The sequence below is a fragment of the Triticum urartu genome, chromosome 6 (genome assembly GCF_003073215.2).
Source record: "Triticum urartu cultivar G1812 chromosome 6, Tu2.1, whole genome shotgun sequence".
Classification (NCBI taxonomy): domain Eukaryota; kingdom Viridiplantae; phylum Streptophyta; class Magnoliopsida; order Poales; family Poaceae; genus Triticum; species Triticum urartu.
In genome coordinates this window covers 75,388,513-75,400,536 of record NC_053027.1, presented here as the reverse complement: position 1 = coordinate 75,400,536, position 12,024 = coordinate 75,388,513, and the positions used below count along the sequence as shown (strand labels likewise).

The following is a 12,024-nucleotide window of genomic DNA, read 5'->3' as shown; positions in this document are numbered from 1 at the left end:
CTGGGACCAGGCAAGGCATGCCTCCGGTTCTTGTGGCCACTCCTTCCTCACGAGGTTGCTGGATAAGCCGGAAAGGTTTGGTGAGCCGCCTGCTCTGCCGCTATCTGAGCCGCCCGTTCCGCCTCTTGACGAATCCTCTCATGATCCGCCAAGTTAAGGGCTCCAGCCCGTACCGGCTCATGCCTATATGGCCGGTTGTGGCGTTGAGCATTACTTGACATCTCTGTGGACTCCATGTGCCTATTGTAACTCGAGCTCCAACTTGGGTGAGGAGTTGAAAGAATCATGTCTCGACTGTAGGAGTATGCATCCTGATGGGCCAAAGCTGTCTGAAGTAGTTCTCTTACCTCCGGGTTTCAATTGCTGCTGGCGAGTCGCCTTCCGTTGGGAGAGCTGCCAAACGAGTCGACGTTGCGACGAGATTTTCCATAGGGTTGGAGAAGTGACCCGGAGGTGTTGATACATAACGAGGAGGAGTTGTATTCATGCGAGGTGGCTCCATGGCGCGTGGCTGAATTGGCGCACCGGGTGTCGTGACCCGGTTTGCCTCCCGCGGGTTGCTCCCCCCAGCCCCGAGTGTATGGAACAGGTTCCTCGGATCCAGTGTTAGAGGCAGACGCGACTGAGTTTTCTGATGCCTCCTCCTCATGACCTTGTTTGATGCATTAAGATCCACTGAGAGCCGGAAAGTTTCCGCTTGAAGCTGCTGAGCACGAGCATCCAGAGCTGCTCGTTCTGCTGCCATCCGAGTTTCCTCCGCGGCTAGATTTTCCTTAGCTTGCACCATCTCCTCCCGCACATGTGCCACTTCTGCGTCGTGCTGGGCTTTATCCGCCGGTTCTACCACAGCGGTTAGCAGAGTCGTCAGCCTATCCATGAGGTCCATTAGAACCTGAGCCGGGGGGCGCGCGGGGTCTCCTGACCCGGCTGCTGCCGACCCGGTAGCTGCTGCTGCCGCTGCGTGGAGTTCTGCCCGGGCTGCATCCCCGCCATGAAGACTCCGGCCCAATTCGGCGGCTCAAGGGGGTCCGGAATACTGCTGCCATCGGAACAGCCCCCGAGCATGCCGTCTTGCAGCTGGTACAATGAGTCCGTCTCACCTGTTGATGATGCAGTATCAGAGAAGATGGCCGTCTCCCCGCCTTCCACCGATCCTTCGGAGTATTCACCGCCATGGATGCAGCCTACGAAGGCATGTTTCACGACAGATTGAACACGGGCGGACTCGGCGCGCTGAGCCGTTTCGATGAGGTTGGTGTGGACGTCCGGCTCAGGGCCCGACTCGCCGATCCGGCCGATGAAGACGTGAATTCCGCCGAAGGGGACCCGGTACCCGTACTCGATCGAGCCGGCCTTGGGGCCCCAGCCTTCGTCGTCGATGTAGAGTTTGCCGCGACGACTCTTGGTCATCCGGCCCACAGCGTATCCCTTGAGCCCTTCGAAGTTGCCCTTCAAGAACTCAAATCCACCATGCGCTGGCCCCACGATGGGCGCCAACTGTCGTGGAGTTGACACGGCAGATGTCCTAGAGCAAGGACTTAGTCGTAGGGCCATCACATTAGGAAGCTTAAAGGGGTTAATCGGGACAAAGGACACACGAGAGAGTTTTTATACTAGTTTGGCCCCTTATGATGAAGGTAAAAGCCTATGTCTAGTTGGGATTGGTATTGCTGAAGTTTTGATCTCCAAGAGGCTCAACTCACCGGCTTGGTTATCGACTTGGTTGTTTCTTTCCCTAAACCGCCATCGGGTCGTCCCCTTATATACACGGGTTGATACCTGGTGGCCTACAGAGTCACGGCCGGCTCATAATCATGTCTGGCTCGGTGACTTCCTTTACATGCCTTTCCTTACAAGTCTTTCCTTATATACGGCGGTTTACAATATCAGGCCTTAAGCCGGCCCCAGGCCTTTGGGCCTTCTATACGTTTAGTAAACTATCATCTTGAATGTTTATTGGGCTTCTTATGTAACCCGCCATTAGGGCTGACCCGACCCCTCCTGGGCGGGTCATACTGGTAGTAATATCCCCAACAAGAATACTCTATGTGCTTCACTTATATCTTTTGAGCTAGATAATTTTGCTCTAGTGCTTCACTTATATCTTTTAGAGCACGGTGGTGGTTTTATTTTATAGAAATTATTGATCTCTCATGCTTCACTTATATTATTTTTAGAATCCTTTAGAACAGCATGGTAGTTTACTTTGGCTATAAAATTAGTCCTAATATGATAGGCATCCACGATTGGTATGATAAAAACTTTCATAAAAGTGCATTGAATACTATGAGAAGTTTGATACTTAATGATTGTTTTGAGATATGAAGATGGTAATATTAGAGTCATTCTAGTTGAGTAGTTGTGAATTTGAGAAATACTTGTGTTGAAGTTTGCAAGTCCCGTAGCATGCACGTATGGTAACCGTTGTGTAACAAATTTGAAACAGGAGGTGTTCTTTGATTGTCATCCATATGAGTGTCGGTGGGGGACGAGCGATGGTCTTTTCCTACCAATCTATCCCCCTAGGAGCATGCGTGTAATGCTTGGTTTTTGATGATTTGTAGATTTTTGCAATAAGTATGTGAGTTCTTTATGACTAATGTTGAGTCCATGGATTATACGCACTCTCACCTTTCCATCATTGCTAGCCTCTTCGGTACCGTGCATTGCCCTTTCTCACCTTGAGAGTTGGTGCAAACTTCGCCTGTGCATCCAAACCCCGTGATATGATACGCTCTATCACACATAAACCTCCTTATATCTTCCTCAAAACAGCCACCATACCTACCTATTATGGCATTTCCATAGCCATTCCGAGATATATTGCCATGCAAATTTCCACCGTTTCGTTTATTATGACACGTTTCATCATTGTCATGTTGCCTTGCATGATCGGGTAGTTGACATCGTATTTGTGGCAAAGCCACCATGCATAATTTATCATACATGTCACTCTTGATTCATTGCCCATCCCGGTACACCGCCGGAGGCATTCATATAGAGTCATATTTTGTTCTAGTATCGAGTTGTAATCATTGAGTTGTAAATAAATAGAAGTGTGATGATCATCATTAATAGAGCATTGTCCCAAATAAAAAAATAAAAAAATAAGGGAGAAAGGCCAAATAAAAAAGGGAAAGGCCCAAAAAAAAGAGAAAAGAAATAAAAAGGGACAATGCTACTATCCTTTTTTCCACACTTGTGCTTCAAAGTAGCACCATGATCTTTATGATATAGAGTCTCTTGTTTTGTCACTTTCATATACTAGTGGGAATTTTTCATTATAGAACTTGGCTTGTATATTCCAACAATGGGCTTCCTCAAATGCCCTAGGTCTTCATGAGCAATCAAGTTGGATGCACACCCACTTAATTTCTTTTGTTGAGCTTTCATACATTTATAGCTCTAGTGCATCTGTTGCATGGCAATTCCTACTTCTTGCATTGACATCAATTGATGGGCATCTCCCAAGCCCGTTGATTAGCCGCGTCAATGTGAGACTTTCTCTTTTTTTGTCTTCTCCACATAACCCCCATCATTATACTCCATTCCACCCATAGTGCTATATCCATGGCTCACGCTCATGTATTGCGTGAAAGTTGAAAAAAAGTTTGAGATTACTAAAGTATGAAACAATTGATTGGCTTGTCATCGGGGTTGTGCATGATGAGAGCATTCTTGTGTGACGAAAATGGAGCATGATCAAACTATATGATTTTGTAGGGATGAACTTTCTTTGGCCATGTTATTTTGAGAAGACATAATTGCTTAGTTAGTATGCTTGAAGTATTATTATTTTTATGTCAATATTAAACTTTTTTCTTGAATCTTTTGGATCAGAACATTCATGCCACAATAAAGAAAATTACATAGAAAATTATGCTAGGTAGCATTCCACATCAAAATTTCTGTTTTTATCATTTACCTACTCGAGGACGAGCAGGAATTAAGCTTGGGGATGCTTGATACGTCTCCAACATATCTATAATTTTTGATTGTTCCATGCTATTATATTATCTGTTTTGGATGTTTAATGGGCTTTATTATACACTTTTATATTACTAGGAACAATGCCCGTGCGTTGCACCGGGAGAAAAAAATACAAATCGAATGTTGTGCGAACCTAAAGCAAAAAAAGAGAAATACTTTATTAGTAAACAAACCAAAACCTAGAAGTTGTTAGGGTATTTGCCCAACTTTTGTTGACACTTCTCATAGGCCCATATTTTGCATCTAAGAAACTGAGCTTCAGTGCATACTACACTCTTTAGCTTCGCAAAGCCAACTGATCATCATAGGCAGTATATGTATCAGCAGCAAAGGAAAAATAATTCTATATAACAGGAAAATAAATAATTGCAAACTAATTGTACATATAAAAAGGGCAAGAACACAAATATGATAATCTGAAATGAAGTTTGAATATAACAGCAGCAGACCAGAACTTTGTTCTCAAAGTGAGGTAAAAGTGAAACATTTTATGAACACATGATTTGTTTTATTTTTAAGTGATTTTGTGGACAATTTTAAATGTTTCTAAAATCGGAACATTTTTTGGAATTTTCAGCATTTCTTAAAAAGTGTGAACATATATAAAATATAAATATATTTTTGAAACCTAGCACAATTCTAAACGCTCATTATCTTAGAAAAGACACGCTCGGTGTCGGTAATTAAAATATGATTGTTGGTGTCCTGATCATGGAGTATGGAGTTAAAAAAGTCGTAGTGGTGTACTTCGATCACACCTCCTTCAACATGGCACTATCACCAGATGGAAAAATAGTGGTGTATTTATTTCTAATTGGACATACCTATGATGGAATGTTCTATACTATTCGAGAGTTTAATAACTAATTCTAAAGTTCTTTTTAGAATTTTAAAAACATTTGAATGCGAACAGAATTTTACTATGTTGGATTTTTCTAGAGATAGTTGTTTGTTCGGTTTGGAATATTTTATTTGTTTCCATAGCAAATATGCACGAATGTCTTGTATAAATAAATGTGTGGTCATGTCACCCTTGGGCTAAAAAAAGTGGACCCAGCATAAAAGTTCAAATGGGCATAAGGCACAATAGAGACCTATAAAGAGTTCATTCTGTATGTTAGATATGTATTTTATTGTACATCTGGAAAATGTAGACTTGTAGTTATCAAAATGTGTAAGTGGCAAAGTATAATAATTTAAACCAATTATTAATCACAAACTCTTAATTATTGTAATTACCAAAGACTCAAAAGCTTTTGCAAAATAACGACAACACTGCATATACAAAAGATAAATACATGTAACAGATATAAAGGCATAGCTAGTTTTTTCCCGATAAATCCTAGTCTTTTTTAGCAATTGATAAATCCTAGTAGTATAACGCTTTTTTGAGTCTGTCCTTCCATGGAGCCTGCACACATTTGGCACCAAATCTGGCCCAGGACACAACACATGCGCAGCGCTACTCACGCCGGATCGCCCCGCGCGCCTGCTCTGCCTTCCCCAGCTCGCCGCCTCGTGCGTCCAATGCTGGCGGAGACGCCATGGCCAGCCTCGTCTGCCTACTGGCTTCTGGACGCCGTCGCCACCAGACCAGATCCGGACGCCCCCGGCCTCGTCTGCTCCTCCTCCTCACCTCCGTATCCTAATTGGGATCCCTCTTCTTTCATGATCGTTCTATATCCCATGTATTTGCAGTCTTTTGTTGATTTTTCAAGCTAATTGATATTATGGATAATCTGCAATTGTATATAAACTGATGAGAATCAATTTAGGAGAGCGAGGTGGGACAAAAAATCGAACGCAAACGACCCACGACCAGACAGAGCTGTGCGTGAGGGTTGGTTCGGTTCGTTGTGGCTTTATGCGCTGAACAGGAGGTTGCGTGTTCGATTCTACGATCAAACATTTTGCGTGGGTCAGGCTCGTCATGATAAGTGGGCTCGATTCCTTGGGCCATTGGGCGCATCACCCGGGCTGGTTAATTTGGCCTGCTCGTAGCGGTCAATCGAGTTGATAATATTGCAGAGACAAAATTTAGTACCACCTCAAATATATTTTAAATTTAAACTGAAAGCGTAAAATCACGGAAAGAAGCGTATTGTGACGGTGGACCCACGAAGTCAATCCGTGCCTTATTATTAGGTAAATGATTTTTGGGACTAAACTACTAACCAAAGGCCCAGTGTAAATTGATGTTTTTTTTTGCAACGGGAGAAAGAAAATCAAGGTAATATGTTCTGGTACAATGTTGCTCCAACTTTTTTCTAGAGGGCCTAGCTGTTCAAACTCAGCGGCTATTACATATGTGCTCGTATTCATATGTACCAGCCCAATAAGTATGGCTCGAGACATAATATAATTTAGGACAGTGAATAAAACTTGAAGGATGGATATAATGAAATTATTGTACCACACCAAATTAATTTCAACAGGGATACGGCCAACCTCGGCGAACAGGGACCAGGTTGTAGTGCTATACCTTTTTTGCGAATTGTAGTGCTATACCTTGTTGTTGGCCCTTGTTTGGGTGTTTTTTTTTCCTTTCTCTCGTATAGACCAATTCGGCTTGACTCTTATCAATTGGACGGCGGGTTAATTTTAGAAAACTTCAAGGGCATTTTTGTAAAAAAAAGCCGCGACGGTGAACCTGAAGACTCAGTCCGTGCTTTATTATTAGGGAGAGATAATAGTCGATATAACTTGCTCCACGTGCCATTGTGCAACACTTGAAGCCAAATAAAATCAATAGAAACAAGCTATTAAACAATTATTGATCAACACAGTACATGATTCTGTACTATTTGTGATTTCCACATTATTGTCATGTCTGAACCCGCAAACATCAAATTTTGAAGCACTCCATCATCTCTTATAATTGGTAACCCCAAAAACTTGAAGCCAAATAAAATCACTAGAAACAAACTATAAAATAATTATTGATCAACACGGTACATGATTCTGTATTATTTGTGATTTCCACAGTATTGTCATGTTTGAACCCCCAAACATCAAATTTTGAAGCACTCCATCGTCGCTTATAATTGGTAACCCCAAAAAAACTATATCCTGGCAAGCTCCAAAGTTTTTCTACATATATGTAAGCGATATCTTAAGTAGAAACCAAAATCTATTATTAATTGTCATTGTCTCCCTGCTCATTGTCTATTAATTGTTGGCTGCAAGAATTCTCTCCGACAAATCACCTTCCACCGATTGAGCTCCCTACACAATCATATTGATAGGAAAACATGGTTAGCATATTGGAATCAGATATTTGAGTCATTTGATATTTTGAGATGAATTGATACTATTTGACATACCAATTTAATTTTGGATTTTCCTAATACAATTGATGAATTCCAATACACCAGCAGGCATGTTATCTTCACATTCATTGTCCTTGAATGTTAGCACTTGGCCCAAAATTAGTTTTCTGAGTTCATATCCATCCAATTCATTCATTTTTTTGTAAAAGAATGACATCAGCATTAGATGTATAATAATCATAAAAGCAAATATCTACACGGTTGCAATATTTACCTTTAAAAATGGCAAATGTGGTCTTTCATCTTCCCATGTGGACATGAATAGGGGAACAAGATAACCAGACAGTTCCCTTATATAAGAATACAAATATAATTTATTAATATTCTCTACATAATCAAATCAACAAATAATCAATATATAGTATTCATCTTCTGAAAAATACCTGTTGTAAACTGGAATATCATCTAGGATTTTATGATGCCATAGGAGAATATCCTCGTTCCATCTAGACCCAGGGCATGCTTTTGACATTGCTTTCGGTAAGTGTTCGTTAATCCATATAATTTTTTCAAATATTTTGCGAGTGGGTTGTTCGGTATATTGGATTAAAAGGAGTAGGGTCCAAAATGTATATTGTTCTTGTATCTTGGTCCAATGTGAATAGAATGAATTCATCAATGGATTGTACTGGGATATGGATCTGAAATAGGCTAGATATTAGATGCAATAATAAAAAATTGCTCTAAAATACACAAAAGTGCTCTTACCGATTTGCATGTTGAAACATTATATTTGATACCGGGCCAACTACGAACAGATTTTGCTAGTTGCTCCACATCTAACTTTTTACGGAAATCTGGGTGCCTTCCAAAATCAGTAGCCATCTAGTATATGAAATTATTGGTTAGAAAGATAATAAAAATTAGAATATAAAAAAGTATATAACGAATATAAAAACTTACCCAAAATTTCATGTCCAGATAATGCTTTGCTATCAATTGCTTTTTTTGTGATGTTTGGATGTCATCCAACATAATCTTTCGTACGATCAAGTTAAAGCAATCTCGGTCCATGGGTAAATCATCCTTTAGCATTCCTTGTAGTTTTCTAAGAGACAAGCTTATTGGATATGATTTTGAACTCTAAATCCATACTTTCCTGATAATGATACAAATTAAGAAAATAAACCATTAAGAAAACAATTCAGATACTATATAATTGCAATACTAATTTAAAATGACTTACTCTAAAATCTCGGTGTAATTGATTGATTTAATGAAACTACAAAGTCCAGCTGTTAACTCATGTAAGGTCATATTAGAAAGAATTGATATTAGTGATCTGTATTTGTTTTCAACAGATAACGGGATTTTTGTTTTTGTTTTTTTATATCATCTAAACTTTCCAATATTTGAACATCATCAGGATCTCCCTTGCTATCATCGTCACTTTCTTCAACGATTGTAGTCATTGCTGCCGTGTTTGTTTTCCAACATAATAGTATGCTGGCTAACTTAAACCTAAAAGAAGTAATCATTTCCTATGCAACACGAACAATTATTAGTATATTTCAAAAGTACTTTATGTAAGAGTAACATACTTTTTATTTAAAAAAATATATACTTGTGTAATTGGGTAGGATAGTGCACATCCGGTGAAATATTCCATAAATTTAACCATAAATAAACCACATGAAGAGCTATATTTTTGAATTGCCTTTTGTAATTGTTCTGTGATCTTCCATTCAGTAAGATCAACGTCTTTCCAATCGTCACTTACCAACTTTTGACTTTTAAGAAGGTCCAAATGAAATTGTATTCCTCGTAGCTAAAAATAAAATAGTGGTAAGAAGAAATGATATACATTAGCAAAGTATATTAAAAATCGTGTTGTAACTAACCGTATTAGCGAGATCATCTCTGTCAGAATTCCAGCACAATGAGTCTAGTACTTGAACCTCACATTTTTTTTGTATTCACAACAGCTAAATACCAATGTGTGTTATTGGCATTTATTGGAAGTTTAATCTGTAATAAAGATAATTAGGAAAATAGTAAATGAAATGTATGAAACCTATAACGTGTAAAGTATGAATATGGATATTACCATGTCAGGCTGCATATATTCAAGGACAGTCTCTGTCATGAAGGCACTATCTTCTTGTATTCCAATGGTGCCATCTCGTTTAAATAGTGAGGTAACAAATGGACTCTCAAAATATACTTTATTATCATTCTGGAGATGTATTTGGTCCTTTATACAACATATACATGCATTGATCACCTATAATCAAGAATTAAAAAAATACATTACTAATTGATATTAGTGATTAGAAACTTTTTCCTGTTTGAGTAAGGGTACTTACATCATCATTTACCCACTCTTTTTCATCTAGCAGGCACATCAATTGATGTTGCAAGACAGAACTTCCATCTATCTGAACCAACAATTGTTTTCTAAAAGATGATTCTATTGCTATATGAGCACATAGATCATGGTCGGTCAATGTATAGTCTGTAGAAAATCAAATAATTTAAGAATATATTGTACACGAAAGCATACGTAATAAATTAAGCAAATACCTTGTGGGAGATAATCATATGTCTCATCAACTTTGATCTCTTTATGTGAATCTGGTTCCTTAACATCATGCAATGGAGAAACATGAGATATTGTCGAGCTAGATGGGGATGGAGGTGATGGTAGTGTATCATGATTCATCTGATTATCTGATTCCAGCATGATCGATTCAAAACACTCTGAACATGGAGAAGATGTTTTCATAGTTGGTGACATAGGTGATGGTTCCAGAACACCTGATTCAGAAATTTTTGCCTTTTTGGAAGGTCGGTTATCAAAATCCTCTGCAATGTTCAGTTCAGTGATGTCATCTATTTTTTGCAGTCACAACAAAAATAAAATGTAAACCTCCAACCGTTAGATCAGTTGAAACAGAGGCACCATAGAATAGGCAGAGGAATTAGAGGGTAGACTACGATTTCCTACAGATGTTTGGCCGAGTTATCGACAGGGTGGTTATTTTTTTGTTCTGGGATTACTAGCTGAATGCAATTCACCATAATGGGTGCTTTTTTTTTCTTTTCACCCAGATAATAATACCTCCAGAAAACTGTTAGTTTTATAGAAGGCATATGAAAAAGAATGTCTGTACTCCAGAAAGATCATGGGCAGATGAAAGACCACAAATTTGAATACATATCACTTGTTCCCCTCTTCATGATGATTGAAATTAGATGAATTTCAAACAGGGACAACAATTCAGAAACAATAAACTCAAACAAAGGCTCTATGAACTGATTATCTTTCAAGGGGATACATACCTTTGGTGTTGGTGCCACAGGAAATATTGGACGGCTCGACGTATGTTCATCGCTGATCTTAAGGTCCTGAAAAAAGAATCAAAGATGCAAATCATGAATGAAGCAACCAAAAAGGATGCCAGGAGCCATTTTATGAACTGCTTGTAAAAATTCATAAGTTAAACACACTTAGCTATAAACCACAAACTACACCTGAGTTCACACCAAATGAGAACCATTCAATAGATAAGTCTGAATAGATTGCTATGTAGCTACACACAACAATCTGCATTACACGAGGCTTACTAAATGATTTGGCTTGCAAGCTGGTCGATCTATTTCTTTTGCTCTGAAGCCAGTTGATTGCTTCTAAGCTATCTACTTTTCGACCAGAAGGATCAATCCAACAGGTAGCCAGTAGCCAGCTTTGTACACGTACCAGGGCTCACATATGTGTCTCTCCATGTACAAGGTTTCAGCAGCAGTAGCGATACACACACAAAAGATGCATACACAGAGAAACAGGTGACAGAAAAATAAGTCAAAACAGGGGTCAAGGGGATACATACTTCTGCTATAGCCGACGCAGGCGACATTGGACAGCTCGACGGCTGTTCTTCTACCTTCGCCGAACTCGGCGCTTCTTCTACCTCCGGCGAAATCGGCGCTTCTTCCTGCGGCGAACTCGGTGTCGACATTGGATGCTTCGTCCAAAACTAACCTGATGGAGATTCGAGCCGAGGACCCTCCCTTCTTATAGCAGCCAACAACAATCTGGGTCGGCAGCTCCATTGATTTGCGTTGGACAAGGACACGGACTGCAATCCATACAAATCGATTTGTGTTGGACAAGGAGACTGCAATTCCATCCAAATCATACACGGAAGCAGATGCAGAGGTTGAGAAAGTTACGTTGGGGGAGGCGGGAGAGGACTGGCTGTGGCGGACATGTCACAGTGGAGCGTGCTCGCCGCCGGCGATGGCCGACGGCGTACCCAACCTGAGTTGTGCCCCCTTCGCAGCGCCAACGAGGTCCTCCCACGGCGACGGCGCATGGGGGCAGCAGCAGCTGGTCCAGCGTCGCCACAAGCTCATCACCAAAACTCTTCTCCGGCCGCCGCGCCGCACCATCTTCTCCTACTCCGTCGTGCCGCCCCTTCTGCTCCGTCGCGCCGCCTCTTCTGCCACAGCTCCGTCCTTCACTTGTCCGCTGAGCATTTGGATAAAAGGTACTTTTTTTTACGAAACGTAGAGACGTCCGGTCAGAATAAAGAGACGGGCCAAGGCCCAACTGGATTGCAGCCCAGCTAAACGAGAACGCATCGGTCAATCAAGTTGCACGTACAAAATTTAGTACCACCTCGAATAAGTTTTAAAATTCAAAGTGAAAGCGTAAAATCACGGGGAGAAAGTGCATTGTGACGGTGAACCCGGAGACTCAATC

General features: G+C 40.5%; 1 protein-coding gene across 5 annotated transcripts; it reads right to left on the bottom strand.

Moving 5' to 3' along the window:
* Positions 1 to 6,898: 6,898 nt before the first annotated feature.
* Positions 6,899 to 11,803, bottom strand: LOC125514943. Of its 5 annotated transcripts, XR_007286684.1 has the most exons (14): positions 11,493 to 11,803; positions 11,150 to 11,398; positions 10,602 to 10,667; positions 9,843 to 10,124; positions 9,626 to 9,774; positions 9,367 to 9,543; positions 9,161 to 9,287; positions 8,884 to 9,087; positions 8,223 to 8,418; positions 8,028 to 8,144; positions 7,703 to 7,960; positions 7,534 to 7,609; positions 7,314 to 7,426; positions 6,899 to 7,215 (listed from the first exon to the last, which is right to left on the bottom strand). XR_007286684.1 is itself a non-coding variant. In XM_048680314.1 (9 exons), the coding sequence occupies exons 2-7, from the start codon at positions 11,276 to 11,278 to the stop codon at positions 9,219 to 9,221; spliced, it is 906 nt and encodes a 301-aa protein (XP_048536271.1). In that variant the 5' UTR covers positions 11,279 to 11,398; positions 11,493 to 11,803; the 3' UTR covers positions 8,271 to 8,418; positions 8,884 to 9,087; positions 9,161 to 9,218. The 5 variants fall into 5 exon arrangements, 3 of the variants coding, with proteins under 3 accessions (XP_048536271.1, XP_048536272.1, XP_048536274.1); XM_048680314.1 differs by lacking the exons at positions 6,899 to 7,215; positions 7,314 to 7,426; positions 7,534 to 7,609; positions 7,703 to 7,960; positions 8,028 to 8,144 and having other exon boundaries at positions 8,271 to 8,418; positions 9,843 to 10,158; XM_048680315.1 differs by lacking the exons at positions 6,899 to 7,215; positions 7,314 to 7,426; positions 7,534 to 7,609; positions 7,703 to 7,960; positions 8,028 to 8,144 and having other exon boundaries at positions 8,271 to 8,418; positions 9,040 to 9,087; positions 9,843 to 10,158.
* Between the last annotated feature and the right edge of the window lie 221 nt (positions 11,804 to 12,024).

Excerpts from the sequence above, each read along its gene's own strand:
- LOC125514943 (XM_048680314.1), bottom strand. The coding sequence starts at position 11,278 with ATGTCGACACCGAGTTCGCCGCAGGAAGAAGCGCCGATTTCGCCGGAG. Across the intron at positions 10,668-11,149 it reads CTGCGTCGGCTATAGCAGAA|GACCTTAAGATCAGCGATGA; the intron begins GTATGTATCCCC and ends TTCTTTTTTCAG. Across the intron at positions 9,544-9,625 it reads AAGAGTGGGTAAATGATGAT|GTGATCAATGCATGTATATG; the intron begins GTAAGTACCCTT and ends TCTTGATTATAG.